At 36.3% G+C, this 20248-nt stretch overlaps 1 protein-coding gene across 8 annotated transcripts in view; it reads left to right on the top strand.

Annotated features, from left to right (window-relative positions):
- Positions 1 to 20248, top strand: part of Kansl1l (KAT8 regulatory NSL complex subunit 1 like) — an 86474-nt gene that overhangs the window by 48950 nt on the left and 17276 nt on the right. For all 8 annotated transcript variants that reach the window (XM_075951377.1, XM_075951379.1, XM_075951378.1 and 5 more), the window contains exon 7: positions 18910 to 19072. In XM_075951377.1, the coding sequence (XP_075807492.1) occupies positions 18910 to 19072 (163 nt within the window). The remainder of the gene's footprint in view (positions 1 to 18909; positions 19073 to 20248) is intronic.

The following is a 20248-nucleotide window of genomic DNA, read 5'->3' as shown; positions in this document are numbered from 1 at the left end:
ATGCCCCAGGAAATCTCAGCAAATGCAAGGTCATCCTAGGCTACATAATGAGGCCCAAGCCAATGTGCCCTACATGACACAGTGTCTCAAAAAAGCCCAACAGAAAACAAAAGAACACATGCACCCATGAGTTCACATGATGACACAGAAAGGATGGAGTGGCTGCTAAGTCGGTATGCAGGTAGACAGGACAGGGTGCTAATAAATAGAATGGGTGAGAAAATGAAAGAATGGCTGGGCAAGAATAGTTAGAGATTAATAACAACCTGAGGTGAGGCCCTACGAGGAGATTGTAGATAGGATATCTGCATTGACTTAAAAGTACAACCACCCTTCCTGCCTGTTGCCAAGGGTTCATCATAATTGTATTATTGACAATCAGAAAATATGTCACCCAAGTTGTCAAAGCCAGAGTTGCCTACTAGAAAGATAGAGTATTATGCAAAGATTATCATTCTAATTTAGGTATGCATAATGATGAGACAAAGTCAAGTTAGAAATGTGCAACCAAGAAACAGATAGCTTGCAATACTTAAAGTGAAGCATGGTTAATAAAACTGAAGATCAGAGAAGCAAAACAGCCAGGCGCTGGCTCTTACCTTGACCTCAGTCTGAATATGGTGATCCTGCCTCCAGGAATCTCAGACTGAGACTATGCTTGATAGTTGTTTCCTCCCATTTTATAATCCTTTCTAGTTCTGGGATTAAAGGTGTACACCACTGGGATTAAAAGCATGCACTGCTCGGTTTCTATGGCAACTAGTGTGGCTACTGGGATTAAAGGTTTGTGATATCACTGTCCGGCTGTAAGGCTGACCAGTGTGGCTGTTTTACTCTCCTGATCCCCAGGCAAGCTTTATTAAAGTACAACTGAAATGCCACTACAAGTTCTCAGTGTCATGGCATGAAGAATTGTTCTTGATTGAAATATTAAGATATATGACAAAGGATTAATGTGTAATACAGAGCAGAATATTGTCAGAGGGACATTTTTTTCTTAGAACAATGAGAAAACTAAAGTATGGTTGATATATTAGATAAAAATATTTATCAGGTTAGGGATTTAGCTACTGAGCTACATCCCCAGTCTACCATCCATAAACCATATATTCTGGCTTCATCCCCAGCACTGCAAGCAAACAAACAAAAGCCAGTGTTGAATATTCTGAATGTAGTAATCATTGTTTTGTTAATCAGATACCAACCTATTTTAGGCAGCCCTCATTGAAATGTCAACAACCAGTGGCCAACACATATAATAAATTATCTCCTGTCATCTAGAATGGTATTAGTTCTTTGTCATCCTTTGGAGAATTGAAGGTACAAACTTTAAGTACATTTCCATACACTCACTGGTTGATACAGGGTAACAAAGAGAAGTAGCAATGGAACAGAGAGAGCTAAGAGCTCTTGTGGTAGAGAGGACATAGGAGGTATTTCTTACTCTGTGACAACAAGGGGAAAATGTTTGAACTTTTAAATATTATACTATTAAGGACGTTTGTAGGACTTGTGGTTGCAGTTCCAGCATACAAAGAAAGCAGACAATATCGCTCCTTACTTTAGACTAAAACAGTGAGCAATTTAAAAACTAATTCCTTTTCACGGATCTGTCGGAGATTTGAGATTGCCAGGCTAATTGCTATCCTGAAATATTGGAAGATAGGAAAATCGAGAATCACATCCAAATTCTGTTTACAGTCGCAGAAGCCATGGGTAGGTACACTAACCACATGGACCTCTATTCATTCATGGACTTGCACATTTTAAAACTTAAAGCAAAAAGGGGACTGCTAATGGCTCTAGCGTGTAAGGAGGAAGAGAACCAATGTGAAATGAGCTTTGGCATTATCTGTAATAAAGAGCTTTAGGAGAAAGATTTTACCATCTGAAGGAAGAACAGCTTTTCCATTTTTATTACTGGTTATCTCTCAGTTAAGTGGATGTGTTTGCGTGTAAATTAGAGATAGTTGCTAAATTCATAGTTTAAGGGCTTGGATATACTAAAAGACTGAGATTTAATAATGAGATTTAAAAAACACTTCCTTTTCCACACACTTTATTACCAAGCTAAAAGAGCTCCAGTGTGAGAACAGAGTTTAGCAAAAGATCTGAGGAGGAGCCTAAAGGGAATCCGAAGTGCCTCGGGAGGTGAAAGACTTGCAAAGTATCTCAGCAGGGTGGAAATACAGGCTTTTGTATTGTTTTTCTATTTATTCCCTTATTAGCTTTTTTTTCTTGGTTTTGTTCCTTTTTCTGCTTTTATGATTGACTTGCTTGTCTCTGCAGTTTCAGTCTTCTTCCTACCTCTGCTCTATTTTCCTACCATCTGCTTTTACTCCGCTCCTTCCTTCCTTTATCTTTTACCGTTCCAAGTCCTCCACTCTTTATTTACTGTTAGTGACTTTAGCATTAATAATGTTTAACTCCCTTGTTTGTAAATAGTTAGGATCAGAGACATTTTATAACCTTAGTAAGGATGTAGGTAGTCATGCATTTTAATAATTTAATAACTTTTCTGGAAAAATAATTGTTTTGTTATGAATCTCTGCTTCATCTCCTTTAAAGAGTAGTGTGAATGTAAGCTCAAGAGAAAACTACTCTTAAAAGTTGTGAATATATAAGTGAAAGAAAAATATGTATACATCCCAATAGATGTCTAAGTCATAGTATAATAGCAGGAGAAGTATGAATTTAGACAGTATGACTCCTTATCTAAAAAATAGGTAAAACAAAAGATGCTGAAATACTTGAAACCTAGGACAAAGAATTCAAAAGCCCACTTTTAAATTTGATCAATGACTTTAAAGAAGACATCAATTCAGGACCTAGAAATAGAAAGTCTGCAACATGGATTGAAAATTCATCAAGGAAACAAGTAACAAACAAATAATAGTAATAATAATAAATTATAATAAACCAGTTGGAACTATTACCAATAGACTAAATCAAGCAGAAGAAAGTACACAGGGATTAAAAACAAAGTCAGGGTCAAGAGTACATTTAGAATGAGTTAAAAAAAAAAACAAAAGGCAGGATGTCTATGACTTTGCAAAATTTTGGAAGAGCTCAAACCTAAGTGTACATGTAATAAAAGAGTAGAGTAGAGTTTCAAGACAGATATCGAAAAACGTAATCAGTTATAGAATAACAAAAAATTTCTCCAACCAATGATATAGACGAACTAGGAATGGAGGCACTAATAATTCCTACAAAATATGGCAGTTGCAGAAGCTCCCCATGTCACATCAGAGTTAAAGGCAAAGAGTGGAACAAAGGAAGACTAAATACATGAGAAAGCTGGTTCTGGTGTCCCACATCGTTATTCTAGCACTTAGGAAAGTGAGAAGGATTTCAGTCACTAGTGAGTTTGTAGTACATTGAGAATACATTGAAGGGTAACATAGCAAGACTGTCAAAATGGAAACAAAATGTCAAGTAAAACACAGCAAAAAGCTACCAGAGGAAAATGTCAATGTGCTTACAAAGGCATCTCCATCAGAATAACATTAGACATCTCCTTTCAACAAAAGTTTGAGGAGCCAGAAAAACATCAGCTGATACCATCCAAGAAATTAGGGTTTTTCTCTGTCTATTTAATCTATCTTATCTTATCTTATCTATCTATCTATCTATCTATCTATCTATCTATCTATCATCTACCTAAATATAGAGGATGGTTATGTTCTTTCTACTCCAGATTTCTTCAGAGATTTTATTTTTTTAAAAAATTGATATTGAACTTGTTCAAGGGCTTTTTCTCTATTGAGACAGTAAGATAATCATGAGATTTATTTTCCTGAGTGTTATATGTGTATTAATTTGCTTATGTTGAACCATTCCTAAATCTCTGGAATGAAACCAACATGTTTATGGTATATTCCAGACACACACAGCATGACAAATGTATAGCCAATAATACACAAAATCGGGGGGAAAAAAGCATTTTCCCTAAAATCAAAAGCAAGACAAATCTCTCCATTCTTACTAATTTACCACTGAAATTCTTATCTAGGAAGCATGAGAAAGAAATTAAATGATTACAACTTTTTTAAAAATGAAATATTCAGTTAGCCTTATTTGCAAACGATTTGATACTAAAAAGACCTTGATAGGGGCTGGAGAAATGGCTCAGCCAATTAAGAACACTCTGCTCTTCCAGAGGACCAGGGTTCAATTTCCAGCACCCACACAGCAACCCACTATTATCTATAATATCAGTTCCAGGGAGTTTGGTGACCTTTTCTGTCTTCTGTGAATAATAGGTATGCACATGGTGCACATAAATGCATGCAGGCAAAAACCTAGACACATAAAAATAAAAAAGACCTTAATAAAGACTCCCCAATAAAACTTTTTGATATGATAAATATTTTCAACACAAAGTGGAGTACAAAATCAACATACAAAATAATTTTAAATATACAGTTATAATCACACTGAGAATGAAATCAGGAAAATAATTTTTCACATTAGCTTTAAATATAGAAATAAATAATTCTAACCATAGAAGTGTAAACTGTAAAACACTGATGAAATTAACCAAAGCAGATAGTAGAATATGGAAAGACATCATATGTCAATGGATCAGCAGAATTAATATTGTGAAAATGTGTATACTACCCAAAGTTCTTTATAAATCCAGTACAGTACTTACCAAAATTTCAATGACATTCTTCAAAGAAAAAGCAATTCTACAACTAAATGAATCCTAAATAACCATAGCATGCTGCAAGGAGGGACTGCTTGTTCGTCCCAGCTGCCCGGGTAGCTTAGCCCCAAAATAACCACACAGAAATTGTATTTATTAAAACACTGCTTGGCCCATTAGCTCTAACTTCTTACTAGCTAACTCTTATACTAATTTAACCCATTTCTATTAATCTGTGTATCGCCATGTGGCAGTGGCTTACTGTGTAAAATTCCCAGTTACTGTCTACAGTGGTATCCCCGACTCCACCCTTCTGTCTCCCAGCATTCACTTCTGTCTTTCCTGCCTACCTAAGTTCTGCCCTATCAAAAGGCCCAAAGCACTTTCTTTATTAACCAATGAAAGAGACACAAAGACAGAAGGACTTCCTACACCAATAACAATAATAACCCAAGGAATTCTTAACAGAAATAGCAATGTTAGAGATATCAAATACCTGATTTCAAATGATAGAACAGAGACATGCTAACAAGAACTCATCAAGTAAACAAAACCAGAATGGAAAGCTCTGGGAAGGAAGAAGACAGAAAAAAAACCCACAGAGCTACAGGCATCTGATTTCCAAGAGTAGTTCATAAACTTGTAGAAAGTACATCTTCAACAAATGGTACTGTAAAAACTGATTCCCATGTGGTAGGATGAAACTGGATCCTTGACTCTCACCCTGTCAAAGTGTTTACAAACTAGATAAAAACTTTGAAACTGTTTTAGAGAAAATTCATTAAGACATGGGTAGGTACAAGGGCTTTCTGAATACAAGTAAAAAAATGTAGGAAATAAGAATTGACAAATGACATTGCATGTGTTTCTAGGGGCTGGTGAGATGGCTTAGTGTATGAATCGTTTACTCTGCAAGCATAAGAACCCACGTTACTACCCAACACTCATGTGAAATCTGGGAGCAGTAGTATGTATATGTGGGGAGGGGCACTGGAGACAAATGGATCCCAGGTGTCTGCTAGTCAGCTGCTCTAGATATAATGGAAGCTCTAGGTTAGTGAGAGACCTGGTTTCAGAAGTATGTTGGGGAGCTATAGGTGAAGATATTTGATTTTGACATCTGACTTCCATATGCACATGCATAGGTGAATATACACTCCCCAGCCTGCCCGTGACATAGTTTCTGCATAACAAATTAAAAATGAAGCAACAACTTATAGAATGAGAGAAAATTTGTATTAACTACTCATCCAAAAGAAGAGTAATATCTAGAATACATGCTGAGTGTAGAAGTATACACATTAATCCCAGAATTGAGGAGTTAGAGACAGTTGGATCTTTATGGGCAGTCTGGACTACATAAAGAGTTCCAGGCCAGAAAGGGCTACATAATTAGAACCTGTCTCAAGGACAATAAATTCAGTATATATATAAAGAGAGCATAAAACTGAACATCAAGACCACTACCATCCAATAAATAAATGGGCAAATGAATTGAGCAGTCTGTTCTTAAAAGAAGTACAAATGACCAGTGAATATGTAGGAAAATGTTCACCATCCTTAGCCACGAGGAAAATGCAAATGAGATCTACACTGAGATCCCATCTCACCTTAGTCAGAATGGCAATCATCAAGATCTATAGGAATAGAAATCTCTGCAAAGATGGATGAATAATTAGCCTATATACATCATTAGTAGAATAGAAATTAGTGCTACCACCCTTAAAAAACTAAAAATAGAATAATCTCACGTTCCTCTTTACCACTCCTAGACATAGAGGAATCTTTGTTAGCATGCTGGTAACAAAAAAACCAACTGCATCTCTACTTAATCTACCACATTTTATAATACCTCAGTCATTTAACCAGCCTGGCTTTCCACATGTTCATGGACAAAGAACACACACAGACACACAGGGAATTTAGTCATAATGATGCAAATTATTCTTTTGCAGGAAAATGGATCAAACTAAATATTGTGTTAAGAAAATAAACAGTCTTAGAATGACAAGTGTCTCGTGTTTTCTCTTATATTTAGAATCTAGACTGGAAAAAAACGTGTAAACAAAAAGTATGAATATTTGGGAAGAGAAGGGATCAGTAGGAGAGAGGAATGAGAACAGGAAAGGACAAAAGGATTAGGTAAAATCAACATCTCATATATACGTAAGAATATCATAATGCAACTCATACTTTTACAATGAATATGTACTATATCTGGCACCTCTAGCAATAGCAGTTACTTTTATATAACACAATAATAAAAGGTTTACTTACCTCCATTACATTATATCATGCTCAGCATTCAACAGAACTCTCAAGACGTGTTAGGAAGAACGCATACTGAAGAGACAAACCAATTTTTAGACCTAACCTCAACAAAAAAGAAGTTTGATTGTCATATGGAAAATCTTAATTAAAATGTTTTATTAGGGCCTTTAATACATAAAGTAGAAAACATAATAGATTTGCAATGTAAATAGGTGGAAAATCAAGAGGAACCAGAAATTTATGCTATAAATTAAAAACACTGTAACTTAAGTTTGCCATTGGTAAGCTCATCTGTGATCTGAACATGGCCAAGGAAAGATCATCACAGATTGCACAGACTTCAGGAATGTAAATTCAAAGGGGAATTTTAAAAATGAAACAGAACACGTAAGAATTCTGAGACTGTATTGGAATACCAAAAGAAAAGGAGAATGTGACAAAAGAAAGATTTGAAATAATGAAAGAGAAATTTCCAAAGTTAATGGCAAGCCACAAATCAAACATGTAAAAAGAATTTCTACCTGAATACCTACCTGTTTATATATCCATCCACTCTTCCATCCACCCACCCATCCATACATTTATCTACCTGTTATCTAAGACACATTCAGACTGTAGAATCAAAAGACAAATCTTGGAAATGGCCAAAGATGTGTGTGTGGGAGGGGAAGGGTATCTTAACTGTAAAAGAATAAAGTATAGGTGATTTTTAAAATTATGTCTATGGAGGAAGATATGGAAATAAAACATTTAAATAACTGTGATATTGACACTTATATCCCCAAAGACGCCCATGTCCTGAAACCTGGTTTCTGAGTGTGACTATGGGCTAAAGTGTGATAACAATGGAATCTTTGAAAATTTAATTAAGGAACTTAATACCAAGATCATTTGGGACTTAAGTTAGTTCTAAACCCAGTGATACATGTTATTATAAGAGCAAAGAAATTAGAATTTTGGAAAACAGACTAGATGAAAGCATTGTGGAAATAAAAGCAGACTGGAGTTATGCTACTATAAATCAAGGATGATACAAGTCTCGGGAGGTGGAAAAAGCAAAAGAGCATTGCCTCCTAGAACCTTTGTAAGTTTGCCCTATTAAAACTGAGGTGCCATAATTAGGAGAAATGAATTTTCAACCCCTCCATTTATAGCATCTTGTAATGGCAGCCCCAAGAGTATATGCTCCAATAACAAAGTTGCTTTGCAGTTAATAGGTAAAGAATGAAAAAGGTGTAAGATGGATAATGGAAAACAACCTAGCAGAAAGTGCAGAGGATGAAAGTTAAGGCTGCTGACATCTTAGAAAATATGTGCTGCCATTTTTAAAACTTTGCTAGGAAATGTGAAAGTCACATGTGTGTGTTTGTGTGTGGTGCTTGCACATGAATGTGAGAGCAGAGGCCACAATACATTCTTCTGTTGCTACCAACTCATTTCCTCGAGGTAAGGTCTCACTATACTGGAAGCTCCCTTCTGGGCTAGGCTGTCTGGCTGGGAAACTCCTAGGATCTGTATATTTTCCCCAGTCTCCAAAATTGAGGTTGCAGGAATACACAGGACCACTTTTTACATAGGTACTGGGGCAGTGAATTTCAATATTTAATAAGAGAAGTTTGCAAGCAAATTGGAGAGATGTGATGTAGTTCCTCCTGGCTGCTTCTGGTAAGCCACAAGAGAAAAGAGGTAATTGAGTAAGGAACTATTAGGTAAAAAGGAACTAGAACTTAATAACTTGGGAAATTTCCATCTTCTGGGGGAAGGTGTGTGTGTGTGTACATGTACTCAGCATCATGCCCTGGAGTGAGCCAAGGGTATTTTATTTGTGGGTAAAGGCAAATACCTCAGCAAAAACCAGATGGGTAGAAGGGCAGAACGAACCAGAGTCTTCAAAGAACGTTTTGATCTCGGGATGTGGATCTCCTTAAAATATGTATCTCATACTGAAAAGGACAGAGATGATGTGATATGATTGATGTTAAGAAATCCTCTGTTTTTCAGGCAAGAAATGAATTGATAGTAAAAATCTGTTGTAGATCTTGAAGGTAAATAATGGGCCTACATGTCAAAACAAGTCCTTGGCTAGGTGGTTTCTTAAACACAATAAATATATCACTAGAAATCATTGCTAATTTGGCTCTTGATAAAGTTATTATTTTAAACAACTGTATTACTAAGTCTGAGAGTATACACCAAGTGAAGACCTTTGGTATACATATATCACACACATATATATGCATTTTTTCTTTTTTTGAGACAGGGTTTCTATGTTGTCCTGGCTGTCTTAGAACTCACTATGTAAACCAGCTGGGCCTGGAACTCAGAGATCTGCCTACCTTTTTCTCTTGAGTGCTGGGATCAAAGGTGTGTGGTACCATGCCTGACTGTATGCACATATGTTAAAGTATGTGTGTGTATGTATTTCAGAGTGTATATATACATATCAAAATTTTTGAATACAGAATGAATATATATTTAATATATATTTTTATATTGCTAAAGTATCCTAGAAAAGATTAATTAAAAATTGGCATATACACAGTATCATAGGCTATAATTGTTCAAATGGCTAGTAGTATGTTCTGTTTTATCAAAATAAAATCTTTGTCAGTAGAAATGTATGCAAGTTGCACAGCGTTCATAAAATTGAATATCTCAGCCATCAATAAATTTAAAAATGTGTAAAAGACATTATTCATCAAAGAAATACTACTAAAACTATACAACAACACTGTATATTTATTCCTGAGACCCAGCAACTAATAAACAAGGGATGCTAAATTGCCGTCGAGATGGAGTTACAGGTGCTTGTGAGTCACTTGTTATAGGTGGTAGGAACTGAATTCAGATCCTCTGGAATAACCTCTGGTCTACCTCTCCAGGCCCTCCACATAACTTTTTTCTTCTTTAAAGCTTCATTTTCTTCAATTCAAACACTTTTTCATACAATATATTTTGATCATGTTTTTTTCCCTTCTCCCAGATCATCCCCAGCTCCCTACTTACTCAGCTTTTTCTTTTCTCTCTCTCTCTCTTGAAAAAGTGAAAATCAAACAAAAAAATAAGATAAAAAAAAGTTCACACAAAACCCAAAGACAGACCGTGGAGTTTGTTTTGTCTTGGTTAACTACTCCCAGGCATAGGGTCTGCTCTGAAGTGTTTTTGATATATTAAGTGACACTTCTTCCTTTTCCCTTTGCCAACAGCCATCAATTGCAAATAGTTTCTTGGTTAGAGATGGGACCCTGCGTCCTCTTCCCATCTCAGTACTAGGACACCTTCTGGCATGAGCCTATGTAGGTCTTGTGCATTCTGCCATGATCTCTGTGAATTCATGCATACATTAGTCCTGCTATGTCTGGAAGATACTATTTTATTGGAGTCATCCATCACTTCTGGCTCTTATAATCTTTCTCCCCCCTCTTCTGCATAGCTCCCTGAGCCTTCGATGAAGAAATCCCATTAGGGACTGACTGCCCCAAAATCTCATTCTCTGCACATTTCCAGTTGTGGATATTTGAGTTAATACCCATCTACAGCAAGAAACTTCTCTCCCGAGGGTTGAGTGAGACTCTGATTCCTACAGGATGATTTCTTTAGAATAAGTCAAATTTCTTACCTTGTGGTCCAGACTTTCCAAAATGTAAATATTTAATTTATTGACAAATAGGAGTTAATGTGGATTTTAATTTTGGAGGGTTTATAGAAGGACAAGAATACTAAAACATGATTCATGGGGGGGGGGTCATCATTTGAAACTATCAGTCCTTTCTCTGGATCCCAATGATTGACATGTCTAACCCTCTCAACCTTGCCCCCAGATGTACTACTATCATGTCATTTATGATGTTAGGCTCAAGTTTGAGGTCTCAGATGCCATCAAGTAACATGTACCTGCATTGAGACTATAGATATGGCTTCTCAGGTATAGTTCCTCTATATTAAAAAGTATAATTTTGTAAGTAAAATTAGTTCTACAAATACTCAAACTGCAGTCTGGGGAAATGTGTGGCATACATTAGTTTTGAAATAAAAGTAGACACATAGCAGACTTGTTTATTAAAGTCTACACTCATGGAAGTGACTCATTGTTTTTGAACTTGCCAAGTCTTGCATCTGCTGTCCAAGTTGTGGGATATGAATGAGATGTGGCACTTCTCTGAAGTCCTAGTAAAGGCTTCTGAGATCCTGACACTAAGTACACAGTTTTAACTTTAGTTCTCTGGACTTAATCTTCACACTAATGTCTGTCATTCCTATTGCAAGAAACCATTAGGTAATCTGAACATTTTTTGGCTAGACCAGCTACATGACTAATTGTGTACTTGCAGTGTAGTTGAACCCACAGTAGACAGAACCAGCTCCCAAAAGTTGTCCTGTATGCTGCGGATTGACAGGCATGGATGAGGTAGAAAAGTGTTCTCCAGAAAAATCTAGAATTCTTAATATACAAATGTTTAATAACATTCTTTAAGGTGATATTCCACTTACAATTAGTAATTAAAATTATTATGTCCATAATGTTCAGATCCTTCTTGATATTTTTTTGCCAGTTGCCATGAAACATTCTGTCCTGCTCAGTTGGCAATTCAGCCTTAAGTAACAGGGAGCCCCCCTACCTAATTGGCAGCAAAAGGAGTTCTCTGTAACATTGGGAAAAATACAGTTCTAGACTTCAAGGTAAAATTCTCACTAGAGCTTCCAAAAGAATGCTAAATATTGCATCTTCTCTCTCATTACATGAATTTAGCTTTAAAATTTCATGTGTGTATGTGGGAGTATATGCAGGTAGAATAAAAAAAACTGAAAAGAGGAAAAATAGGCTTAAAGGGAGCAGGATGGAAGTAATAGAATTATTTGATGTGAACGTGTACTAATTCTATTTAAATTAGGGTGACAGGATTGTTTGAAGATTCTATCTAATAAATGTAGACACAAATCAAAAAATGTACTGGAGCAGGCAGATCTGAGGTTATTTCTTGTGTAATTGGAGAAAGCAGAGGCAGTTGGTTGAGAATGTGGCTAGGAGGTGGGGAAAGATCAGAGTTCACATAGTCATGTTTATAATCTCCATTCACATTAGGGGTCAAGACAGTGATGATTAACCCCTTCTCTGTTAATACTTACATACTCACAGCACAAGTTATAAATTATATAAGGAACATGACCTGGTCAAGAATTTATATAAATCAAACTTTATTTACAGGAGCCTCTTTTGTCTTCTGTCATCTCTCTTGTAGTTTTTAAAAAGGCATTAATATATTTTAAATAAAAATTTATTTTGTTTTTAGTGTGCTGTATATTTTTCTCCACTCCCCTTCCACCCTCCCCATTATCCCCACGCTCCTAGTTTATTCGGGAGATGTTGTCCTTTTCTACTTCCCATGTAGATTAGATCCATGTGTGTCTCTCTTAGGGTCCGCATTGTTGTCTCTGTTCTCTGGGATTGTGAATTTTAGGCTGGCTTATATTTGTCTTTCTGGGTCTGGGCTACTTCACTCAATGTTTTTTAGACTCATCTATTTGCCTGCAAATTTCAAGATGTTCTTATTTTTTTTTCTGCTGTTGTACTCCATTATGTAAACATATCACATTTTCCTTATCCATTCTTTGGTCAAGGGGCATTTAGGTTGTATCCAGGTTCTGGCTATGACAAATAATGCTGCTATGAACATAGCTGAACACATGTCCTTGTGGTATGATTGAGCATCTTTTGGGTATTTACCCACAAGTGCTTTTTTTTTTTTTTTTTTTTGGTTTTTTGAGACAGGGTTTCTCTGTGGTTTTGGAGCCTGTCCTGGAACTAGCTCTGTAGACCAGGCTGGTCTCGAACTCACAGAGATCCGCCTGCCTCTGCCTCCCGAGTGCTGGGATTAAAGGCGTGTGCCACCATCGCCCGGCCCCACAAGTGTTCTTAAGGTAGGTTGTTTCCTCTTTTTCTGAGAAATTCCCATACTGATTATCCAAAACAGGCTGTACCAGTTTGCACTCCCACCAGCACTAGAGGAGTGTTCCTTTACCCCACATCCTCTACCGCATAAGTTGTCATTAGTGTTTTTGATCTTGGCCATTCTTGCAGGTGTAAGAATCTCAGAGTTGTTTTATTTGCATTTCTCTGATGCTAAGGATGTTGAGCATTTCCTTAAGTGTTTGTCAACCATTTTATATTCCTCTGTTGAGAGTTCTGTTTGGGTCTGTACCCCCCCTTTTTTTAAATTAGATTATTCTTTCGATGATTTTTCGAGTTGTTTGTATTTTTCCTTTCCCTTTCTTCCCTCCAAAAGCCCTACCCTCACTCTCAAATAGATTTCCCTTGATTACTATAGTTACACATGCACACACACATTTAAAATTCCCACTTGCCTATTCTATTCTAGTTCTCTAACTTATTTTTTCTTTTCTTCCCTTGTTTATATGCAACATATATGTAAGCAACATATTTCATTAGAAGGTGACCTTTTAACTAGTTAATCACTGATAGTGTTGTTTTGAAGAATTATACTTGTACTTTGAAGAGCTATTCTTGCCTAAATAGTAAAGAGCCATCTGATATGAAGACTAAATCTTTTTCATTATTCGTCAGTTTCAGCATGTAATCCTCAAGCCAAGTCATAAAAAAAAATTGTTCTAGTAGACCTAACATATTGAAGTAAAGTTTAAAATTAAGTTGAATATTATAGAATAGATAAAATTGGCAGAACTATTCCTCTTTTCAGTATCTATTCAGTAGAATTCTTTAATAAGTCTTTATGGCAAATTAGTACACAGTGTTTTTAAGTTAGTTATTTTAATGTTTTCATTTCCTTTTTAAAGTGTGAAATGAATAGGTTTATAAACTTTGTTTATATGTTTAAAGAGCACTTTATATTTTAATAAACATAATGCTTAAGTTATAGAACAGGAAAAACATCTAAAATAAATATAGGTATGTCCATCCTTTCGTAACTTTCCTTGATTAAAAAAATAACAGAAAAAGTTCAAAGTAATATGATTTTACATAAATTAAATTCCTTTTGGAGAAATAAGGCACACATACAGATAAATTAAATTTCAGCCCAAATGTCTCAGATAATCTCTTGAGGGTAGAGAGAATAAACTGTAGGTAACAAATACCGAATGATAGAGATCGAGGAAACAGGCTAATTCCAGGTATGAGTTGTCTGATTAAATGAAGAAAAGGAGGTGACTTAAGTATCATTTAAGCAATAGTCCACTACTGAGAACCCAGCTCTTCCTCATCTGCTTTACCCTGTAAAGAGTATCTTCTTCAGATCCTTCTTGGTAAAGGAATGCCTCATTGCAACAGTTCTACATTCCAAGGAATTTGAGTTGGAGAATTCAATTTACTACATGTATAACATTAATTCTGTGAGAAAATATGCTGTATGTAATTGTGGGTCAGTCTGGATGGTTTCAAATTTTACTAAAAATTGAAAGTGATTTCTTAGAGGAAAGTAGCACTTTTGGGACCGTAACCCTAGTTGCGCCTTTTGTCAGCACTGGAGGGAGAGCCCAAGGCTTGCCTCAGCAAAGCACTCTGACACCAAGCTCCACCTTGAGCCGTGCAGTTTCTTACAGTGCTGCGGATGTGCCATACTGTGGGAAGCTAGCCTCACTCATTTCTCTGGCAGGTAGTTGACAGCTGGCTTCTTCAGTTCCATTTATCTTGTGACGTCTCATATTCAATGAGTAAAAATGGCTTCCTTTCATGTCACCTAAGAACAATGCCCAAGATGACAAGGACGATACCAACCACAAATACCATTTCCACTCCACTCTATAGGACAAAGCAAATCACTTGGCCATCCCAGAGTAAAGAGGATGGAATTACAAATCTCTGAAAAAAAGATTTTTAGACGTAATTTTATTTAACTAGGTATAAGTGGGTATACAGGAGTGCAGGTACCTGTGAAAGTAAAGAGTGCCAGATACTTAAGACCTGGAGTTATAAATGCCTATGAGTCATCTGACATGGATGCTGCAAGCAAAGCCGGTTTTCTGGAAGAGCAGAAAGTACTCTTAATTGCTAAGCCATCTCCCTAACCTTACAGAAATAGAAATCTTTTTTATAAGAAGTGGTAGCTAGAAGGATGTAGTTGTAAGAAGGGGAGGAATTTGTGCCCACTTTCATTAAGGAGTTTTCCAAAGGTCTGCTTTGGAACACATAGGCAACTCCATTTGAGAAATTAAACAGGAAAAATAGTATGGCTACTTTATAGTCATGCTGAGACTAAATAACATTAAGAGGATATGTATGTATGTATGTGTGTGTGTGTATATATATATATATATATATATATATATATCAATGTCTGCCATGTAAGTCTTCATCAAGTGTGAATGAGAAGGATAAGGATTCAACGAATTAGAATAATTAGTTGGGGAATCCATGAAGAGCTTTGTTTTGGGGAAGTGGAATGTCAGAAGTACTATTTTTGCATGATTACTATGGCGCCTTTAAAAGGTCAGTTTGCAATAAGGAGAGACTAGAGAAACAGGTAATTATTAGAATCTACTAAATGTAATGTAATAAAGACTGAGTTGGAAGGAAAAAGACTTGAAACAAAGACATTTTGTACAATGAATGACTAGTCTTAACTGATTTGACATGATAGAGGAAGTTTTAGAAGGGAAGAAATAGAAAAAGTTACTCCCAATTCAGACATGTGCTAATAATAGTACAGTAATACCAAGAATTAGGACATGGTAGAACATGAAGCAGACCTGATTCTCTTCATGCATCTGACTTACAACTGCACTGAGCTGTGAATGAAAGTGTTATAACGTCTTCAGAACACAAGTGTTCTCTTTGTAACCTTGCGTAGTCCTTTGTTTCCCTATATTCTTTGTGTATGAAATAGTTCTTTATCACATTTGCCCAATAACATTTTCTTCTCCAACTTCTTTATTTTTACTATTTTTTTTTGCCCAATATTTCTTGTTTTGGAGAAATTTGCAGGGCTAACATTATTCTATCTTCCCTTTCATAATAGAAGAGCACAGGTCTGATTACTATGAATGAGCCTTACAAAGTACAAACTTCCAGTAAGTTCAAGCTGGTACAGTTAACTTCCGTAAGTGCATATAAAACATCATTCAGGAAGGAGTTCTATTGGGAAGAGGCTTTTATGTCTATCAGTGGAATATTTAGACTTTATAGTGCTGTACTTGAGGAGCAGTATTATACTTCCCTTACTTCTCTCTTCTAGTAAGAAACATTACTTGTTGTGTGCCACTCAATTCTTAGACACTAGAGATACCATAGTGAAGAAGATAGAAGGGTTCCCACCTTCGTGGAGCTCATATTCAGTTGGGAAAAGACAAAATGTAAATGTTAACCAAGTCTGTCTCTTGGAAAACAATTGAATGAAAATGAGAAATGAGAAGATAGGATTTTGGAGAAAGGAAAGAAAAAGATGAAGAGATTAAAGCTGACCTTGGTAGAGATATAACTTCCAGAACAGACTATTATAATACTCATAAAGCAAAACTGAGTCTTTAGAAATTAGAAATAAAATTATTGGACTTAATCTGCCTTTGTAAGGATTGGAATATAAGGCCAAGGGAATTTTCTAGAACACAAGCATATATTTCTGTCACCTGAGTAAAAAGTATATACTTAGTTTGAACAAGTCCATTAATTATTCAGTTGTCAACTAAGTGAATAGCCCACACCTAAACAGATTCTCATGAAATTTATGAAACACACACACGCACACGCGCACACACAAGATCTTAAAGCTTCTAAAGAGAAAGCAAAGTTACCAAAACAACATATGGCCTACAATGGACAAGACAGGCACTGCGATTGAAAATGAATACTTTAAGTGCTAGATGACAGCAGCAGTTCTGAAGGAACAATACTCTGAATTTAGGAGCGAAACAAAATTATGATGATTATACTCTATAGGAAAGCACGAAAAAGCAAATGAGGGGCTCAGTCAGTTAGGTGCTTGCTGTATACAAACATAAAGACCCAAGTTTAGATCTGTAGCACCCATACAAAGAGCCAGGGATGGTGGCACACGCTGGCCAGTATCAGGCTAAATCGGATACAGTCTCAAAAACAAACAGTAAAGTGGAGAGAAATAGGGGAAGAAAATTTGATACCAATCTCTGGGCTCTCCACATGTACACATGGTGAATGCACCTACCCCCACACAAATGCACACAGACGTAAACATGTACACCCGTGCATATCACACACAATAGACACAGAAAACTAAGAGAACATGTTAACGAGAAAAATTGTAGCAAAGCACTTGATTAATCCTAAAGAAAGTAAGACAGGGATCAGGGAAATATAAAACAAACATATATGAAGTCAGCAAACCAATTGCTGAGCCTTTGAAAGAGTAAATCTGACAAACCCCTACTCAGACTCTTCAAAACAATCCAAGGTTGACTTGACCTTTATAAATACGACAATGCAACTTATCACGGAAAAATGTAGTGATTTCGATAGGCTCAGAAAAAAAAAGTTATTTTGGCAAACTGGGAATATATCCTGGTAAACAATACACCAAAAGCTCCTACAACCAAGATCATTTTTAAAATTTCACTTTTCTATGTGGAGGTGTGTGTATGTGTACATCTGTACATTTATGGGTGGAGAGGAGAGGCTGATACTCATTGTCTTCTTCACCGCCTTTTTAATAGTTTTATATCACATCTTTCCCTCCCTTTACTCTCCATGGAACTTCTCCAGTGCACGCCACTCTCAAGTTAATACCTCTTTTTCTTTTGATTGTATTTGTTCAAAAAAAAAAAAACCCACACAGCTGTATGTGCACACACAAATATATAACCTGCTGAGTTCATTTTTGTTGTGTGCATGAGGTTTAAAGGCTGAGTACTCTGTGTTGGAAAACCAATAAAGTAGCTCCCTATGCTCTCTTGACCTGGATACAGTTATGGTTTTCTGTGATTGTCTCCACTTGCTCGTAAGAGAGCATTCTTCGACTTAATAGGTGGCCCTCATACAAAGGGAGGGTTTGTAGGGCACAGTTCTGGAATTAGGCTGTAAGTTTTCAGACTACAGTAGGTTGAGAGCCCCACTTTATCTTTTGAGGGGCTCCTGAAATTGGAGCTCATCAATTGGTTAGATTGATTAGCCACTGATCCTTCAGGATGCTCTGTCTCCACTTCTAAGCACTGGAATTACAAATGCATGTTGTCACATCTGGAGTTTTCCATGGATGCTGGGAATAGTCAATCAGGTTCTCATCCTCACTTGGCAAGGACTTTCTTTACCTATTGAGCTATCTCTCCAGCCCCACACACATCATTTGAAATTTTTATAAATTAATGTCATTCCTGTTAAATGTTATCAGCATGGCTAGATTTCCAAGTAAGAAAGAGTTTAGAATGAACTAAAAACATTCAAACTAGTATTACATATGGACAATATATCTCCTACTGGAGACAATATAAACATACATTGGCGCAATAAGAAAGCTGGGCATGCTTAATAGATAACAGTTAATTTCATTTCAAAATAACTTCAATAGGGCTGGTGAGATTGCTCAGCAGTTAAGAGCACTTGTTCTTGAAGCGGACCTGAGTTCAATTCTCTGTACAGCCATGACGGTACAATGTCCCACAAAAGTCATGTATGGAATATCCCTCACCCTCTTCTAGCCTTCATCGGCACCAATACTCACATACAATAAAAATCTTTGAAAAAAAATTAAATTTTTTTATAATGGAAACAGTAAAAAGGTTAACTAAAAAAAATCTGACAAAAGATGTGTACACAGGTGCTCAAGGAGGCTAAAAGACGGTGTCAGATACTGCTCTGTATTTGAAAACTCTGAAGGGGCTGGTCACACCTCTCTAGATACATGGCCAGTGCATTAATTTTCTCATTCTACATCGCAGTGACTTACCGAACCAGGACTCACTCTACTGTCACACAGATACATACTGTATTGTAAGTGTGTGACCAGGTCTTAACGCAAGGAAAACCTATGCATTTTTCCTTGTAGACTTTACCTTCAAAAGAAGCATTTTTAAATGCAACACAGATGCCTTACATGGAATCACCTTTACGTTCGGACTACTGGGAGCAGAGTTCCAAGTCTGAGCTGTTGAGAGAACACGTCACGAAACTAGATTCCTCTTTCCATCCCGTGCTGTCACTGCCGTCAGGTAAGCTACCCAATGAAAACTTGAGGACTTTTTCATAATGAAATATAATCTTTTAAAATATAATCTCTTAAAAATGTTTTGAGTTTTATTTTTGAAGAGGGGGAGTGTTGAGGCTTACCTAACTATGTAGCCCTGGAACTTTGGATATTTTTGTTTAATTCTCATAATCCCATAAGAGCACATTCTGTTGTCCTTTTCATCTTACACATGGACACATTACACTTGGAGAGGTTATTCACCCATAGTCATTCAGCTAATGAACAATAGAGCAAGGAGCTGAGGCCATTTATCACCAGGCCCACATTCCTATTACCTTTCAGAATGAACTAGTGTGCTTCTCTCTTGATATAACTTGGAGGGTTGAGACAGCCTCATTCTAAATCATAACTCTGAGATCATATCAATATATACTTACCCTCCAGACTCCAAGACCTCCTAGTCTAGTAAGATTAACTTCTTTACTTACAAGTTAAAGCTTTGTCAACAAACATCTCAGTAAATAGGTGCTCAAAGTAGAAATAAATCCCTCATGGTACTTGTATTCTAGTTTTAATACCATATCTAAATGTAAGATATAAACAAATAAAATATTTTCTAAAAGTCCACAAGGTACTTGAGGGAGGTACATAGGAAGAACAAGGTCCAGCTCTGCATATGTCGTGTTTCCCTCTCACAGTGGCAGAACAGATGGTATGCTTGTTAGAGCAGGAACAGCTCTTTGGAGAAACAAGCAACTGGAAAACAACTCTTGAAAAGTTTAAAAAGAGTTTTAAAGCATAGTATTTAATTTGTTTCCATTTCATTTTTTCATGTTTTTGTAGCAAATTCCATTTCTATTTACACATGGACTTGCCATAAAGTATATCTTTGAGACAGCCAAGGAGATATAAAACTTTAATCTCAGAACTAAGGAAGCAGATGCAGGCTAGCCTAATCCACAAACTACCTCTTTTAGTCTATCCATATATATATATGAACACATATATGTTTATGACTAATTTTGGCAAAACATTCAATAGGTCAAAAAATGCTAAAAATGTTTCTCAGGACGCATTTAGGTGTCTATTATCCATGCTTTTAAAATGACTTTTTCTTACATTCTTTAAAATGAGTGTGTTATATAGTTGTATGCATGTCATAATGTGTGCATATAGATCAGAGATCAGTTCTCTGGTG

This window comes from Microtus pennsylvanicus, chromosome 17 (assembly GCF_037038515.1).
Source record: "Microtus pennsylvanicus isolate mMicPen1 chromosome 17, mMicPen1.hap1, whole genome shotgun sequence".
In the NCBI taxonomy this organism is placed as follows: Eukaryota; Metazoa; Chordata; class Mammalia; order Rodentia; family Cricetidae; genus Microtus; species Microtus pennsylvanicus.
This window is presented reverse-complemented; position numbering and strand designations above follow the sequence as displayed.